This window comes from Hyperolius riggenbachi, chromosome 11 (genome assembly GCF_040937935.1).
Source record: "Hyperolius riggenbachi isolate aHypRig1 chromosome 11, aHypRig1.pri, whole genome shotgun sequence".
Taxonomy (NCBI): Eukaryota; Metazoa; Chordata; class Amphibia; order Anura; family Hyperoliidae; genus Hyperolius; species Hyperolius riggenbachi.
The window spans coordinates 59,272,283-59,291,887 of record NC_090656.1 but is presented as its reverse complement, the minus strand read 5'-3'; the positions used below and the strand labels follow the sequence as shown (position 1 = coordinate 59,291,887).

The window sequence follows — 19,605 nt, the reverse complement described above, 5'->3', positions numbered from 1 at the left end:
CAACTATACTAGCTTACTGGGGGCAACTATACTAGCCATACTGGGGGCAACTATACTAGCCATACTGGGGGCAACTATACTAGCTTACTGGGGGCAACTATACTAGCCATACTGGGGGCAACTATACTAGCCATACTGGGGGCAACTATACTAGCTATACTGGGGACAATTATACTTACTGGGGGCAACTATATTAGCTATACTGGGGGCAACTAAACTATACTAGCTATAGTGGGGGCAACTAAACTACACTAGCTATACTGGCTGGGGCAACCATACTAGCTATACTGGGGGCAACTATACTAGCTATACTGGGGGCAACTATACTAGCTATACTGGGGGCAACTAAACTAACTATACTGGGGGCAACTAAACTAGCTATACTGGGGGCAGCTATACTGGGGGAAACTGTACTAGCTATACTGGGGGCAACTATACTAGCTTCACTGGGGGCAGCTATACTGGGGGAAACTGTACTAGCTATACTGGGGGGCAACTATACTAGCTATACTGGGGCAACTATACTAGCTAATACTTTAAATTACAGTTAGCGCCGCCCTCATCTGGCCGTGACCACGCCCATTTTTTGTCGCGAAGCACGCAGCAGGTTGTGGCCACGCCCATTTGTTTTAGGGGGGGGGTGTCTTTTAATACCCAGCACCGGGTGCCAAATGCCCTAGGTACGCCACTGCTCCTAGGTGATATTTTCACAACTTGTCCTAAAATGCCTTTTAAACCACCAGCAAGCAAGGAAATACTCCGAATAATTTTGATAGTACATTTTCACTAACTTTTGAGTATATTTACAATTGTAAAATGCTGAAAAGTTCCTTTAAAAAGATGAAGCTTATCTCCAAGAGATATCGTGGGAGAAAAAGTTAATTGCATATGGGCCCTGGTCTCTTCCAGGAATGGAGTTTTATGGCTGAAATCCCTCATCAGTGAAGGCATTGCAATAGTCCGACTAGGTCCAGACTGTAGAGAAACTGTCACTTGCATTCCTGAATATTAACCCTTTCAGGCAGAAAAAGAAGAAAAGGAACACATCCTGGTTATGTGAATGCCTGGCACTGTACATACACATGTCTATGTCATCAAGTCACTCTGCTTGGGGAGGCATTGTAGGAGTGGAATTCCCTGCAGAGATATATTGTAGAGTGCGTTACCTGGGCGCTGACAAAGCGGGCAAACCATTCTCTTCCCTTCCCATTCTCGGAACTACAGAGCTCCCCGAAGCGCGCCTTCTCCTCCTGGTCCATGTCCTCGCTGCAACACGCAAAAGGGTATAATGTCACTTTACTGCCATGATGTTTCATGACACAGTCACATGGTTACAAGTAGGGATGGATCAATGAAATGCAAATATTTATGAGTCCATGCAGTATTATGTAAATTTGCATGTGAATTTACGCAGCTTAAAAATGAACCAATCAGTTTAAACCTGGGGGGAACTTGGTCTATTTTCAAGCTACATAAATTTGAATACAACCTTACAAACTCCTGAATGAACCTGGAAAGATTTGCATCTCATTGATCATCCCTAGTTACAAGTAAAAAAAAAATACAGATTTTTGAAAACCTTGTATTTTATTAATGAGGAAGTCGTAGTACTTCCATCGAAAGTCTGTCCCAGATAAATTATTATTAATCCTATAACTTCCCCTCCCATCTGCAACACTACTGGAATAGCTTAACCACTTGCTGCACCCCGTGCAGTATATTCACGGCCTGGGAAAACTACACTTGAAGTCCCAGGGCTGTGAATACACGTCTTCAGTGGCGGGCGGCTGTGGGGAGATGAATGAATGGGAACGCAGTTCCATTAATCTAAGTCCCCATGTCATTGAACGCCGGCATCTATTAGATGCCTGCGTCATTGTATCTACCTGGAGTTACAGTGCCATGCATTACTTCCAATTCACGTACTTATGTATGCAAATCGGAAATAATGTATGAGGACATCTTGTGGCCAAATAGTAAAATTACATGTAATTACATGTAAATACATTTTATTTATTAAATACACCAACACTTGCTTCCCTACCACGCTTTCTCCTCTCCTATGTCGGATTCCCTGGGATTTCTTTGTTTTCAAAAGCATTCCCTGAACGGCAATTGCCAAGTCTAGCTGCCAAAATAGTAAGTAGGGAGGCTGGCTTTTTTCTTACTATTTTGGCAGTTAAGACTTGCCAACTGCCATTCAGAAAATGCTTTTGAAAACAAGGAAAACCCTGAGAATTCAACATGAGGAGATGGGCTAGTCTAAAAACGTGTTGGTTCTGTCAGCTTTTACCTACTTAATTTTTTCACTTTAGTGGTCCTTCAAAGTGTAAAGATGATACAAACTAGTTAAGCTGGATATGCAATTAATTTGAATACAATAGACATTAGTAGGGATGTGGCTACATACCACCCTAAGCAAAACTCTGATGGAACTCCTAACCCCCTATAAGCAAATATCCACCCATAATAGCCATATCCCTCCAGGGGTGCCCCCCCCTCCCACCAGTATAACCATGTCCCTCTATCAAGCCACCCCCGTGACCTGCAGAGTCCTTTCAGGGAAGTATCAGTATCCATTCTATTTCTACCTATGATAGTATCCTGCATTCACCTCCTCTGTCTGCTGCTCTCCCTCTTTACTTGCAGCCACACAGCCATGGAAAAGAATGTGTGGATGTATGGAAAGTGAGAATGATGCAGCCGGAAGCAGAGAACTGCTGTATATCTGGTGTCAGAACTTCTCTGTGCACCCTGTAACAGCAACTGACTACTGGAGAATCAGCAGCAGTGGGGTGGTGGTGGTGGTGGGGGGGGTTGAGTAAGAAGATGAGGGAAGGCCGCCATGGCCGAGAGGTGAGGGAAGGCCGCCATGGCCGAGAGGTGAGGGAAGGCCGCCATGGCCGAGAGGTGAGGGAAGGCCGCCATGGCCGAGAGGTGAGGGAAGGCCGCCATGGCCGAGAGGTGAGGAGAGGTGAGGGAAGGCCGTCATGGCCGAGAGGTGAGGGAAGGCCGTCATGGCCGAGAGGTGAGGGAAGGCCGTCATGGCCGAGAGGTGAGGGAAGGCCGTCATGGCCGAGAGATGAGGGAAGGCGGTCATGGCCGAGAGATGAGGGAAGGCGGTCATGGCCGAGAGATGAGGGAAGGCGGTCATTGGCCGAGAGATGAGGGAAGGCGGTCATGGCCGAGAGATGAGGGAAGGCGGTCATGGCCGAAAGATGAGGGAAGGTGGTCATGGCCGAGAGATCAGGGGAGGTGGTCATGGCCGAGAGATCAGGGGAGGTGGTCATGGCCGAGAGGTGAGGGGAGGCGGTCATGGCCGAGAGGTGAGGGAAGGCGGTCACGGCTGAGAGATGAAAGAAGGCGGTCACGGCCGAGAGATGAGGGAAAGCAGTCATGGCCGAGAGATGAGGGAAAGCGGTCATGGCCGAGAGATCAGGGGAGGTGGTCATTCAACCAAGTTCTGCATAGAAATACATCTCCTTACAGCCCAAAACAATTCTATGTATGTGCACTGGTGATAAAGATCTAATTGTAAAGTTTTCTGTCAAAGGCAAATATAAATGTCAAGTGCTGTAAATAAGTTCGCTGGCTTTGCGCATATCTCTGTTACAAAACTAATTACAGGGCAATTACACACTGCTGTCGCCTCCTTTCTCTATGATTTATCAATAATTCAGCGTTTGGCAGAATAGACCCTCCTGTCTCCTGTGTTCTCTCACAAATCTGGCCCAAGCAGCAGCAGCATGGCGGCGTCTCCTCCATCGCCACATCTCCCCCGGAGCGCGATTCTGCTTCGTTTGAAGTGGTTAGTTTCGCATGACTGCACACTCCCAACACAAACACCGCTGCGCGCTCTGCTAAAGCGCCGATAATCTCTGGGATGGTTACCAAAACTCTCTGCCTAAATGAAAGCTGACATTTTATGAACAATAGTTATATATATATATAAATATAAATTATGTATTTCACAAAATGGCAAGGATAAAAGAAAACATCAAAACACAGAAGATTTCAGATGAGGGAACGCCCTTTCTTGGAGATGATGTTCATTGCATTGTGACATCACTCGACAGGCAAGGGAGCAGCGCGGACAATGGGATCAGCGGGGGGAATGGCGTTGCTGGGGTTGAGTAGATCCGTCCTGCGGGTTGTTCGCGTGTTGGGCGTCGAGTGATGTACACACGCCTGGTTGTCAGCCGGCTGTCAGGCGTTTGTACAAGGCTTTCGATAGATCCTATTCTGATTGAATCTGATCAAAGAGAAATCTATTGCCTGCCCACACACTGCCCAGCGATTTCCAATAGACTGCAGCATGTATTGGAAATCTTACTTGCGCCGCCTGCCTGCGGGAACCTTCAGGTGTATCAGTGTGTGGGGATGACGACGTTTAAACAACTGGTTTCTTTTTGTCTGGAAATGTGATTTGAGCGTAGACAGTTGACTGTTGTCTAGTGTATGTGCGGACCTTTATACTACAGAGGCAGGAAACTGGGTCATATTTTAGGTTTGGAGTTTTATGAATATTACACAGCCCCCCCTCCCCCCCCCCCCCCCCCCCCCTATTTTCTGCCATACAGATTTGTTTCGCAGCAGATCATCACATTTCACTAAGCCGGCGGCAGGCATGAGTGACATCTGCTGATATATGCGCTCTGCAGCGGACTCAAAGATGGGCGGGAATACAGAGCTTTTACCCGCCAGTACTAGGGAGGTTTATTCAGCGCAATCCTGAACTAAACGTTCCTCCTTCTGATCCCATCTCTGCCATGTCTGTATAGCAATGTTTACTAGTGTAGAGTCAGCTTACATTATTGATCAGAGCGCCAGGAACACAGTTATCAAGGCTTCCCATCAATATCTGGCAGGTTCGATCACTCTGGTCCAATCTGCTACAAAATGATATTGCATACTGTCCCTAATCGATCAGTTTTTGCTGGATGGAAGACATAGCTCAACTGGCTGGTCGGGAGCGTGGAGGTAGTGGCTTTTCATTAAAAGGATCCTGAACTGTGTAAAATTATTTAAAATAAACACATGATGTACCTACAAATGAATATTACATACCAACCTCACCAGCAGTTCCTCTCAGAATCTCACCATTTTCTTCTTTCAACGATTCCTTCCAGTTCTGACAAGATTTTGTCAGAACTGAAATATATCAGTTGCTGTCAGTTATAATGGAAAGGACAATTGATGAGCATGGTAATGTCCGCGTTTCCCTATGACACAAGTGGGCAATTTACAGTTTAACAGTGTGCAGACCAGAAAGCTGTTATGGGGCAATGGGCATTTTCAAAATGGAGGACGGAGAATTCCATTGATCATAGTGGACAAACAGGACGCAAGAGAAGATAAAGAGATTGATGAGTATACTACAGGGGAGGGAAGTATGACCTGTGTATGTTTAACTTGACTTCAATTTTAGTTCAGGTTTGCTTTAAGGTATGACCGACGTGTTGCCAGCAGAGCTTACACTCACCTATCTGCATGTCTTCTCTCCATCCCCGCCCGGCACTCCCTGCTGTCTCTTCTCTCCCAGGGTGTCTGTGTCAAATGCTAGTGCGGGAACACTAGTCTATCACATGACACAGGCACCCAAGGGAAGAAGGCACACAGACAAGAGTCAGCAATGGAGCAAAGACAGAAGCCGGGGGATATGTGAGTGTAAGCTCCGCTGCCTATACACTACACGGCTCGGGGGAGCACATAGATGGGGGGGGGGGGGGAGACAGACCCAGTGGGCCGGCTGGCAGTTTGTGGCTCTTCAGATACGGTATAGATTTCACGCCTAGTGGGTAGAAGGATTCGATCCCTCACATATCACATTTTCTGATGGTCAAAACGGGGGTCCATCTATTCATGTATGGCCACCTTTAGGGCTTGTTTCCATATAGCATGCTTTCAGCTGCACTTATGGAAACACGATTGCAGGGACATCAGAATCTGCGGTTTCCATACATGCACTGCCATACACAGCTAAATCACATCACATGGTTGCCTCCATTTCGAGGGAATTGCGCCCGCGATCCCATTCAGTATAATGAATGGGATCGCAAGCGCCACCCCCCAGGGAGTCACATGCAACGCAGAGCCGCGCTGAGTGCACGGCTCTGTAAGTGGAAACAAGCCCTCGGGGAGAAATATAAGCTGCTGCAAACACTAAAGGGTTATCTTTGTCTCTGCAACTCTCCAGACAGAGGTTTGTGTACTCCACAGGTCACAGCCGGGTCAAACTGATTGGTCAGGGAGGTTAGCAGACATTAGTCACATCTCTCTTTCCCAAAGATAGGCAAAAATTGAGCTAAAGAACAAATTGTAAACAAGGTAGTTACAAGAAAAAAAAGGTAATAAAATGACCACCTTCTGATCAATATGGCAATCCATGTCATGTCAATGTGCAGTGATAGGCCAATCACTGCACATCAACGGGACATACGGATTTTTAATGATTTTGTCATGTTTGCTTAATACTCAATGACTGTACTTAAAGAGACTCCGTAACAAAAATTGCATCCTGTTTTTTATCATCCTAAATTCCAAAAGCTATTCTAATGTGTTCTGGCTTACTGCAGCACTTTATACTAGCACTGTCTCTGTAATAAATCAATGTATCTTTCCCCTGTTAGACTTGTCGGCCTGTGTCTGGAAGGCTGCCAAGTTCTTCAGTGTTGTGGTTCTGCTATGAACTCCCCCTTCCCGGCCCCTCTCCGCACACTGCCTGTGTGTTATTTAGATTAGAGCAGCTTCTCTCTTCTCTCTCATCTTTTACAAGCTTGATAAATAGTCCTCTGAGCTGGCTGGACTTTCACATACTGAGGAATTACAAACAAGGGCAAAACTGTTTGCAGGAAGAAAAGAGCAGCCTGAAACTTCAGTGCATGAGAACAGGGGAAAGAAACACACAAATGATCTCTTGAGATTCAAAAGGAAGGCTGTATACAGCCTGCTTGTGTATGGATGTATTTTTCTATGTGTGGACATACTGTACATCAACCTACTTCCTGTTTTGGTGGCCATTTTGTTTGTTTACAAACAAACTTTTTAAAACTGTTTTTAACCACTTTTAATGCGGCGAGGAGCGGCGAAATTGTGACAGAGGGTAATAGGAGATGTCCCCTAACGCACTGGTATGTTTACTTTTGAGCGATTTTAACAATACAGATTCTCTTTAAAAGCAGGGCTGTGGAGTTGGCAGACACAAATCTTCCGACTCCAACCACCGACTCCAGGTGCCCAAAATGGCTCAGACTTCCACTCCTTAGTCTAATACGTACCAGGGCTGTGGATTTTGTACAAAAGTCATCCGACTCCTGACTCCTCAGTTTATGAAGTCACCGACTCCAACTCCACAGCCCTGATTAAAAGTCACATTTTATAATCACTGTATTATGGATTGTGGACCTGAAAACCATCATTGTCTTGTCATCTAGGCTGCAAAATGACTAATGAGAAGAAGAATTCTTTCTTTCCTGCCATAATGTGACACCCTTTCACTTACCAGCCCGTAAAGATTTTCTCTACATATTTCCGGATGAACTCTTTCTGCTCTGCCGTTTGCTCATCTTGGGCAGACTCTGTGCTCTGATTGGAGGAGAAGGACTCTGACGAGGACCTCTGGGAGTGGTTCCAGCTGTGACGAATCGGTGACACCATATCATTCTCGCTGTCTGCAGACTCTGTCGCGTCACTCTCAATCTCCTCCTCCCGCTCGCCATTCTCCGGTGGGATCACTTCTAGTGACAGGAGGGCATCTGCGTCCAGCTGAAGGGCATCTGTGTCCAACTGAAGGGCATCTGCGTCCAGCTCTGGAGCCACAACCACAGGCTCTACATCAAGATCTATCAGGTTGCCCACAGGCACGTCGGGCGTCTCCATGCCTGCCACACCCAGCCGTCTCTTCTGTGCAGAGTTCTGCTCCCAGGTATGAAGCAGTCCAACCAAATAACTGTCAAATTAGGCAAGGTCACCGATTAAAATCCCATGTCAGTCGGTATCTGGAAAAGCAAAAGAAGAGAGCTAAGTAAGTTCAAAGTTCAAAAAAGGGTTTCCTGTCCAGCTTATACCCTCTTTCCCTGAAATTAAGACATCCCCTGAAAGTAAGCCCTAGCAGGAATTTCGAGCATGCTCCAAATATAAGCCCTACCCGAAACTAATCCCTAACTGCAGTAATGGAAAAAAGTATGCCAACTTGTGTTTCTACTGGAGCTGATGGTCTCATGGGCAGGACCAAGGCTCCGTCATTGAGCCAATCACTGCACTTACTGCTACTCAGCGAGTGCAGTGATCGGTCCAATAACAGAGACATGGTCCCTCCTACAAGTTCATCGGCTCCAGTAAAAAACTCAAGTTTCCATACTTCTTCTCTATAGGCTAAAGATTGAAGACACAGTAGCATTGAGCTGGGGGGAAGAAGAGGATTAGAGGGACATTGCAGGACACGGGGCACAGGGTTACATGGAGCTGGGGGTAAGAGGAGTATGCAGGGGGACATTGGAGAACACGGGACACCAGGAGGACATAAGGTTTCATGGGACACAGGAGTTTAGGGGATAGAGGACGACACGGGTACAGAGGGGGACACCAGGAGGACACTAAAGGTACAAGAGAGACACAGGGGCACACAAGAGGTAGACGCAGCAGAGGAAGAGGTGGCACAGTGGGGAAGGCAGGAGGACGCACAGCACAGGAACTTGTGTGTTCATAGAAATATAAGACAGCCACTGAAAATAAGCCCCAGCGCAGCATTTGGAGCAAAAATTAATATAAGACAAGTCTTATTTTCGGGGAAACACGGTATCTCTTCCAGCCCTGATGGACAGAAGGCAGCTATGCAGTGTCCCAGGCTAGTGATGCAGCACATTTAGGCCAAACGAAACCCAAAGTCAAACAACACGGATGGGAGCGCAGCCACAACAGCATAGTCAACAAGAAATCAGCAAATATGCTTAGAGGTGCCCAGCGCTGGAATAGTGGAATCTGGGAGAATCCAAGAAGTGCCTGGACTATCTTGAGGCCTCCATCTATAAAATGATCTATTGTTTAATTTGTTTGGCTACAGTGAGGAACTGTATTGAAAATTACGCAATGAATATTTTTTTTTGTTAAGTTTACAATGTTAATTGAAAAATGATTTAGTCAGCGTTTGCCCATTGTAAAATCTTTTCACTCCCTAATTAACTTTATTAAATTTATCGCAGGCGGTCACATCTTTAGTCCTGCAAGGTGATCTCTGCAGAATGTTTCTGAGATTTCCAAAGCCAGTGAAAAGAATGCCTGGTGTCCCAGAATGCTCTGAGAGGAGAATTCCGCATAGCTAAACAGCCTAGGATAAACATCACTGGGAGGGCGGAGCTACATACCAATATACAGATATAAGAGTTTCTGATGCTGAAACCAGGAACATTACCATAAAAGTGGTTATCCTGAATTAATGACTTCTCCTATATGTCACTACAGGGCCTCTGTAAGAACAAGGTATCAACACAGTGGGGTGTAAATCTACTTTATAATCTTGCAGTGTAAATTCATTTATTTTCCTGCAAGGTTCATGAATGAAGCTATTGAAATCTTATTAATTTCATACTACTTTTCTACACTGCCACTTGAATAATACTACGAAAAACCTACATTCATCCTTTTGAAGTTGGGAGACCAGCATACGAGACGATGCATTGTCCATGATTCCGGCATCGCGACCTCCTTTTGTTTAATAACAAGACACAGCACTACAAATCCTCGCTGACCTGCCGCCCACGCAGTCAGATTAAATCACCGTGACCGAGCGTGCGTCAGAGAGCCCGCTGTCTGCCAGGCCGCCTGCTCTGTGCGCTGATAGCTCCTACCGTGCTCGTCGGGCCTCGCTGACACACAAGTTTACTCGCAATTATAATAGAGACGATGGATCTATAACCTCTGCATCTCGCCTTTTCTACACAGAGAGGGATACAATTTATATCCAAATAATTTAGGCTGAGGAATAATCCTGCTGGAACTTCTCTCACTTCACTTCGAAGCCAAAAAAAAAAAAATCTCAAAGGTGCCCACAGATTAAAGGATTGACCATTTGATTATTTTATCAGATGAAGGGAGAATCAATTATGTTCAGTTGTGCTCTATTAATGGAAATTAGCAGATATCTGGTTGAGTTTGCCAATTTATTCAAATATATCGGTCAATCGTGAAGAAACTGGCTACTGTTCACAGGATTTCGATCAATACAGAATAGTTTTTTTTTTATTTCAGAGCATGGAGGCAGAATATTGTTCAGATCGATTAGTGAAGGAGAATCACTAGAATCTTGCTTGTAGTTTGAGGGCCACCAGTCGATCGACTTTCCATCAACAACACTGTAGGTGATCGCCCCATAAAGTCAATTGCTCGGTGGAAAATGGAGTAATATATGGCACCTCTAAAGAGGAACTGTAGTGAAAATAATGTACTTGGACACCCGAGGCGAAAATAAACTAATGAAATAAACAATTGTAATTATCCTCCTTCTCCTAAAAATGACTTTTTAAGATATTCCAGTTTTATTTTATGTTTTAATCTACTTCTTAAGCTTTAACTGTTTTATTGTTTTTGCTCTATGACACAGTCATTGAAGTATGCCCAGTGTTCTCCCCAGGCTCTTTTAGCCGGGTGCTCCACCCAGCTAGTTTTGGTGACCACCCGGCTGTCATTGGCTCACCTCCTCCTATGCCGTAAAGCAGAGTTGCTCACAGAAGCACTGACCCTGCATTCTCATCTCGCCCCACCCGGCTACTTATTCATGCCACCCGGCTACTATTTCATGCCACCCGGCTGGAAAAAAATTCTGGGGAGAACACTGTATGCCAGAGCTAAAATCTATGAATTATTGACTATTTATCTCTTTCCTGCTCTCAGAAGCCATTTTCTGCTAGAAAAGTGTTTTATAGTTGGAATTTCTTATCAGTGAGGGTCACACTGTAGTCACTTCCTGTCTGAGTCAGGACTGAGTCAGCCACTTACATACCTGATATTTCAGGCAGAGAAAGAAAAAAAGGAACACAGCATAGTTATTTCTGTGCTAGGCACTGTACATACCCATGTCTATCTCATGTCACATGTCACCTCTGGTATCCTTTAAAAAAAAAAATCTTTTTTTAACATAATATTCATTTATAAACTATTTAGTCTGGGTTTGCCCAATCTTTCCTCCCCCGATCTACAGTATATTCTGAAATTTTATCACATGTGGCAACAGCTTTAGACTTGTCAGGTGCAGCTCTGTGGAATGTCTGTCTCAGAATTCCAAAGCCACTAAAAATAATGCCTGGGCTCCCAAAATGTTCTGAGAGGAGAATCCTGCAAAGCTAAACAATCTAGGTTAAATCTGGCCATACACATAGATTTTTCCTGTAAATATCTGACACGTTCCATTACTCTTTATAGCTATAGGAAGTGTTTCTGATGCTGAAACCAGGAAAAACATGAATGTGGGTATGCTGAATCTTTTACTGCATTCTACTATATGTCACTACAGGACCTCTTCAAGATGACCATACATGGGTTCATCATGGCCAGATATGCTAAGCGGACCAATTCATTATGCGATTGGAATTCGATTGGGTATTGATACCTACCCTATATGGAACACTCAGTTTTGATAGAAATCAGAAGAAATCTATCAAGCATTGATTTAACCTGCAAGCATAATTACTGCCTGCTGCACTGCAACACTATAGGCCAGCAATTCCATATCACTTCTACCTCGCTCCCATCACAATGTCGCTTCCCAACATGTCTGATAAGACCGATAAAACTGATTGAAACTGAATTAGGGATGTTGGAGGAATAGTTTACAGGCAGATTTGATCAACATGCACCAAGCAGTCAGAAGTCGATCAGAAAAATCAATGTGTGTATGACCAGCTATAATGCACCCTACCACGGTCATCAGTGTACTATGATACTAGGATACTTAATCTTCCAGCCAGCCATCACAGATAAGGCAAGCCATACACAGGATGTCAAGTGAACAACAGCTCTCTGATCGAGTACAGTGACTGATGCACCCAATAGCATACCTAGAGAAAAAGGCAACGCGCAAGCACCAAAACTGCACCCAAGAAGTTAAGAGGGGTTGGTGACCAGGCCAATACTTAAGCCTCATACACACGTCGTACAAATCTCTGCAGCTGTGAGGCAGCGACAGACAGACAAGAGACATCAGCAAATTTATGGAAGCGACAGTCCGAGTTAGCAACAGTTATACACACACGACAACAGAAAGAGCGAAGATGCGTCGGAAGCTGTCTGTTAAGCCGGCTCTCCACCGGATGCTGCGTACACTTCTGGTAGCGACTGTACCGTTTGTAGAAGACTTCCGTACACACGTGAGGACAACGACAGGCTTTGCAATGGTTTGCGTGACAGAACCCGGGAGCAATTCACCAGTTCAGTCGCTCAGACTTGGCTTTGTCGTTTGCCATGTCTGCATGAAAGAACTGTCGCCTGACACGTGTCTGTACAGACATTTGTACGCCGTGTGTATGGTCCTTTAAAGCGAAAACGTCCTACTGGAAGTGAGCAAGAATGAGGTCTGGCAATAGTCCAGTCATACAGTCACATATAAATAGGGCAGTGTATACGTATCCTCCAAAATAATTAGGGCATATTCTCAAACAGTAGCTAAGCACCATGTCCTCAATATAAGGAAATTAGGCAGGCATTTCTCCCGAACATCATAATTAGGCAGCATGTTCCAGTAAAAGACCAAACCACCATGACAGCCCTGCCCCCCTCCTCCCCGTAACAGAACAGCAACCCATAATACACACTTCCCCTCGATAACCACCTTGTTATTAACCATGGTGCATGACTGTGCCACAGCAACTTCTCTATGCCCCCAGCAATCCAGCAGGCCTGACCTCTTGAGTCTGAGCCGTCTATGCTGACAATCTTTCCCGTCTACCCTGGCCGAAATTGCGTGCACAAGCCTTTAGTTGGGACATATCAAACCAGGCAAGGTCTGCCAAAAGCTGATGAGTTAGCAGTTATATAACTGCAGTCGCCCACAGCAAGAACTTACATTTCGATAAATCTAAATGGATTTATTTTCAATTCAAAAAGTTCTTGCCATGGGTGCACACAAATGACTGTGAACCCGCCAACGATGATTCTCTACCTTTACTAACCCTTCCTGTGCTTTGCTGAGACTCAGGTGATGTGTATGAACTCTTGCTAGACAATGAGAGGGGTACGGAGGCTAATATATTTATTTTCTTTTATACAATCTGCCTGGCTTGTCTGCGGATTCTCTTCCCGTAATACTTCCAGCCATAGCCCCTAAACAAGCATGCAGATAAAATGTTTGACTTGTTTCAGACACTACGGATGCAAGATCAGCAGGAAGCCAGGTAACTGATATTGTTTAACCACCGAGGGGTTTTCACCCCTTTAGGACCAGAGCAATTTTCACCTTGCAGCGCTCCTCCCATTCTTTCGCCAGTAACTTAATCACTACTAATCACAACTAAATGATCTATATCTTGTTATTTTCGCAACCAATTAGGCTTTCTTTGGTAGGTACATTATGCTAAGAATTATTTTATTCTAAATGCATTTTATGGTAATTGGCATAATAAGAAAAAAAATCATTATGTCTCAGTTTTCAACCATTACAGATTTCAAAATAAAAACGTTCTACTGTGGCTAAAATATACTTTATACTAGTAAAAGGATATATATAGCAAAAAACTGAAGAAACTTGAAGAATTTATATGCAAAAATACAAAAGATTTTTATTGAAGACAACACTTGCGCAAAAATGTTCATAAAAAGTATCAATCAGGAAACATTTTCCATAGCAAAGATGCATCAGTTGTTAACATCAAGATTAGTGCTGTTGTACACATTGAGGCAAAATGTGTACAACTGCACTAATCTTGATGTTAACAACTGATGCATTTTTGCCATTCTTTGCTATGGAAAATGTTTCCTAATGGATACTTTTTATAAACATTTTTGCGCAAGTGTTGTCTTCAATAAAAATCTTTTGTATTTTTGCATATAAATTCTTCAAGTTTCTTCAGTTTTTTACTATATACAGGTCCTTCTCAAAAAATTAGCATATTGTGATAAAGTTCATTATTTTCTGTAATGTACTGATAAACATTAGACTTTCATATATTTTAGATTCATTACACACAATTGAAGTAGTTCAAGCCTTTTATTGTTTCAATATTGATGATTTTGGCATACAGCTCATGAAAACCCAAAATTCCTATCTCAAAAAAATAGCATATTTCATCCGACCAATAAAAGAAAAGTGTTTTTAAAACAAAAAAAAAGTCAACCTTCAAATAATTATGTTCAGTTATGCACTCAATACTTGGTCGGGAATTATTTTGCAGAAATGACTGCTTCAATGCGGCAATCAGCTTGTGGCACTGCTCAGGTGTTGTGGAGGCCCAGGATGCTTCGATAGCGGCCTTAAGCTCATCCAGAGTGTTGGGTCTTGCGTCTCTCAATTTTCTCTTCACAATATCCCACAGATTCTCTATGGGGTTCAGGTCAGGAGAGTTGGCAGGCCAATTGAACACAGTAATACCATGGTCAGTAAACCATTTACCAGTGGTTTTGGCACTATGAGCAGGTGCCAGGTCGTGCTGAAAAATGAAATCTTCATCTCCATAAAGCTTTTCAGCAGATGGAAGCATGAAGTGCTCCAAATTCTCCTGATAGCTAGCTGCATTGACCCTGCCCTTGATAAAACACAGTGGACCAACACCAGCAGCTGACATGGCATCCCAGACCATCACTGACTGTGGGTACTTGACACTGGACTTCAGGCATATCCTTTTACTAGTGTAAAGTCTATGTAGGTGTTGTGGCACACCTGGGAGGATATTATTATTTTTTTGTTTCCCTGTATACGGAATATGGTTATCAGCCTACTGTGGCTAAAACTCACACATTTTACTTGTCCATTTGTCCCGGTTATTGCAACATTTAAAATATTTTCCTAGTCCAATGTATGGCGCCAATATTTTATTTGGAAACAAAGGTGCATTTTTTTCAGTTTTGCGTCCATCACTAATTACAAGCCCATAAGTTAAAAAATAACAGTAATATACCCTCTTGACATACGTATTAAAAAAAGTTCAGTCCCGAAGGTAAATATTTATGTATTTTGTTATGTATACAAAAAAAATATGTTGTTTGGGTACTATGGGAGAGTGTGGGAGGGAAGCAGTTCATTTTAAATGCAAGGGTTTGTATTTTTATTAAATAAAATGTATTTAGATGTAATTTTACTATTTGGCCACAAGTTGTCCTCGCGCATTAATTACTATTCACATATGTAAATACGTGAATAAGAAGTAATGCGTGGCACTGTAACTCTGGAAGATACGACGCTGGCATCTCAGATGTCGGCGTTCATCGACACAGGGACTTAGATTAATGAATGGGAACTGCATTCCCATTCACTCATCTACCTGCTAATCAGGGCTGTGGAGTCGGAGTCGTGGAGTCGGAGTCGTGGAGTCGGGCAATTTTGGGTGCCTGGAGTCGGAGTCGGGAAAAAATGCACCGACTCCGACTCCTAATGAATTTGTAACTGTAATTAAAATAGAAAATATGATAAAATGTTCTATTTCTCAGATAATAGTCATTAAAAATAATGTATATATACAGTAATAGCTGTGCTTAGTCCACAAAAATGAAATAAACCAATCAAAATTAATTACTTGTGCTGCTTCAATAAAGCAGTCCCCGTATTTTTAAGGTCAGATATACATATCTGATTGTGACTGTATATATGATGTGTACACAGGAATCTCTTATATATACTAAATAACATCTATGCTGTAAGAATAAAGCCTGATGTGTAGCTGTGTCACTAATAGAGATGGTCAATGAGATGGAAATAATTCTGCATGGATTCTGGTTTATGCAAATGTATGCACTCCCTTTGCTGATAAAATCAAATAATTTGATATGTTGTTAAAATTTGGTTTGGTGACTACAAATTAAAGGGTACCTGAGACGGATGAAAAGGAAAGTTTTATACATACCTGGGGCTTCCTCCAGCCTAAATACCTGGGGCTTCCTCCAGCCCCCTTCAGGCTAATCAGTCCCTCGCTGTCCTCCACCACCTGGATCTTCTGCTATGAGTCCTAGTAATTCAGCCAGTCAGCGCTGTCCGGCCGCATGCCGCTCCCACAGCCAGGAACATTCTGCACCTGCGCAATAGTGCTGCACAGGTGTAGCATGCTCCTGGCGGCGGAGTGTGTGCGTGCGCACTACGCCCGACTGGCTCAAGTACCTGGACTCATAGCAGAAGATCCAGGTGGTGGAGGAGGACAACGAGGGACTGATTATGCACTCCCCACTGAGCTGCAGGGAATCCACTGAGAATGCTGTGCACATTGAACACAGAGGTGTTGTCTGTCACCCATAAACCTTGTTCAGATTGTGCATGAAGAATGTGTAATAGAGGAAGAATCTTCTCATTCCCCTGCAGAGTACCTGCACATCATTCTTACATGTACCCACACTTACATTGCCTAGGGCCTGATAGATGTTCTTTGTTCCGGTTTTTACCTTTTACAAGTACTCTTACCAAGGACTAGTTTTAGTCTAAAGGGAATAAATATAGTAGTCTACATATCCTTCTCACTTCAGTTGTCTTGTAAAATTCCTAAGCGTTGGCAGTTAAGAGACGAATTTCATGTTACATACTTTTAATCAACAAAATTGTAATATGCAAATTAGAGGAGTCGGAGTCGAGGAGTCGGAGGAATCCTAAACTGAGGAGTCGGAGTCGGTGGATTTTTGGACCGACTCCACAGCCCTGCCGCTAATGGGCAGCGACAGGAGCGAGCGGCGGCCGTCCGCCGCTGAAGACGAATATTCACGGCCCTGGGACTTCAAGTGAAGTTTTCCCAGGCAGTGATTATACTGCACCTGGTGCAGTAAGTGGTTAAAGTGTACCTGAGACAATTGATGCAGCACAGGGCTGGAGGAAGGCCCAGGTAAGTATAAATGCTGCAGCTTTTACATCTCAGGCAGGGACAGTTCTAGTAACAATGGGGCCTCTGGGCAAAATTAACCTGGGGGCCTCCAAATAGATACCCCCCAACCAAAAAGCGGCAGTAGAGAACCTTGTTGCAGCCAGATTTTCCCATAGGGCCACTGAGCCAGGGGCTGACACCCCCTGGCTCTGCCAAAGACTGTGTAGGGGCCCTGGGGAGCAACAGTTAAGTTGGGGAGAGACACCTTGGATGCCCCTACAGGCTCTGGGGCAATTGCCCCCTTTGCCTCTATAGTAGCGCCGGCCCTAATCTCAGGTATCCTTTAAGGAAAGAAATATGGCAGCCTCCATAGCCCTCACTTCCTTTTTATTAAATGTTTGCTAGATCACTTCTATTATTTATATGACCTCCAGCACCCAAAGCCTCAGGAAATCAGGTCTTTATTTGCCATCTGGCTGGATACTCCGTTCCGACTAAAGTAAACATCTAGAATGGTTGGCAGTTATCCCATTGGCACAGCAGCCATCTGATTGGATGGCTAAATTGCAAACCACTCTCGAACCGCGTAGTTAAAGGTAGCCGAACAGCAGTATACATATTGAATTAGTTAAATTCTAAATAAACTAGTAGACGGGTGCATCTGGACTTGTAGGTGCAGCACTGATCCACTCGGGGGAAGCAAGCACATCTGAAGGCTGCCCGAGGAGACATGGAAGAGGTATTCGATGAAGCTGGTTTAAGAACGACACCAGGGCCGGCGGTGGAATGATGGGACAGGGAGAGGACCCGGAAGGCTAAGCAAATTTTTTTCATGCTCTCTTCAGGTTTACTTTAATCTGTTGATGTGTCCTGCATTCTATACATGGGGATTTAAAGAAATAAAACACAATAAGGAAAGTAAGCCCAGCAGATCCATTTCCATTATGGCTAGTATACCCTCTATTCTTGTATATGAACAGTTAGGGCTGGTGCACACCGAGCGGCTTTTTGGGCGTTTTCAGATCCGCTTGCGGCTGCGGATCTGCTTGGTCAATGTATCTCAATGGGGTGGTGCACACCAGAGCGGCAGGCGTTTTGCAGAAACGAAAAATGCCTGGGTGAGGCATTTTTTGGATTTCGGATGCGTTTCTGCCTCAATGTTAAGTATAGAAAAAACGCAAACCGCTCTGAAAAACGCCTGTTCAGAGCGGTTTTGCAGGCGGTTTTGTTACAGAAGCTGTTCAGTAACAGCTTTACTGTAACAATATATGAAATCTACTATACTGAAAACCGCAGCAGCAATCCGCAAAACGCTAGCAAAACGCCATAGAAAAATAAAAAAAAGCGTTTAAAAATCTGCTAGCATTTTGCGGATCTGCTAGTGGGTTTTGGTGTGCACCAGCCCTTAAAGAGGAACTTTAACCAAGGATTGAACTTCATCCCAGTCAGTAGCAGACACCCCCTTTCCCACAAGAAATCTTTCCCTTTCCCCGAATAGATCATCAGGGGTTTACCAAACACACAAATGGAGAAACTCACTCCCAAACAGTTCTCTGCTGCTTTATAACCGGTTCAGCACCGCAGTCCGAAAATCTCATGCATCCGAGCAACGTTCACCTCCCATTCATTCGCCTATAACTTTATTGCTACTTATCACAATGAATTGATCTATATCTTGTTTTTTCCGCCACTAATTAGGCTTTCTTTGGGTGCTACATTTTGCTAAGAATTATTTTTTTCTAAATCTATTTTAACAGGAAGATTAAGAAAGAAATGAAAAAAATTCATTATTTCTCAGTTTTTGGCCATTATAGTTTGAAATTAATATACGCTAGCGTAATTAAAACTCATGTATTTTATTTACCCATCTGTCCCGCTTATTACACCATTTAAACGATGTCCCTATCACAATTTATGGTGCCGATATTTCATTTAGAAATAAAGGTGCATTTTTTCAATTTGCGTCCATCACTATTTATAAGCTTATAATTTTAAATAATATAATAACATATTCTCTTGACATGCATATTTAAAAAGTTCAGACCCTTGGGTAACTATTAATGTTGTTTTTGTTTTTTTTTTAATTGTATTTTTTATTTTTATTTTTAATAAAAAAAGTGTATGTGGGTAATTTTTGGTGTGGGAGGGAAACTGTTAATTTTAAATGTAAAATATATATATTTTTTTAATTAAAAATGAATTGTGGTGCAGTTTACTATTCGGCCACAAGATGGCCACAGTGAAAAAAATCCTAGATGCGAACGATTTCGCATCTAGGAACTTTAAAGCAGGGGAAAGGTTTCCTGGGGGCAGAAATACCGCGCTCTCTGGAGAGAAAGCGTCGGTATTTCTGCGGGGAAGATAGATCGGTGAATGGGAATTATATTCCCATTCACTGATCGGGGGGCTAGCGGCGGGCAGCGGGGGCGCGCCCGATCGCGCGCAAGAGGCGGCGGCAGCAGCAGTGCCTATCTGGACGAGGAAGCTCGTCCAGATAGGCCGAACTGGATAAAGCCTGCAGGCTGCTTATAAGCCAATGAGCAGTGCACACATATAATACACCTAGCTTGAAGTGATTAATCAAGCAGAAGCTGAGCAAGTCAGCCAGTCAAGTTTCTGCTTG

The 19,605-nt window shown here is 43.8% G+C and overlaps 1 protein-coding gene across 4 annotated transcripts in view; it reads right to left on the bottom strand.

Moving 5' to 3' along the window:
* Positions 1-19,605, bottom strand: part of KIAA0513 (KIAA0513 ortholog) — a 105,702-nt gene that overhangs the window by 30,519 nt on the left and 55,578 nt on the right. For all 4 annotated transcript variants that reach the window (XM_068260143.1, XM_068260146.1, XM_068260144.1 and 1 more), the window contains exons 2-3: positions 7,502-7,997; positions 1,167-1,266 (exon numbers count right to left, since the gene is read on the bottom strand). In XM_068260143.1, coding sequence (XP_068116244.1) covers positions 1,167-1,266; positions 7,502-7,878 — 477 coding nt within the window. In that variant the 5' untranslated portion in view covers positions 7,879-7,997. The remainder of the gene's footprint in view (positions 1-1,166; positions 1,267-7,501; positions 7,998-19,605) is intronic.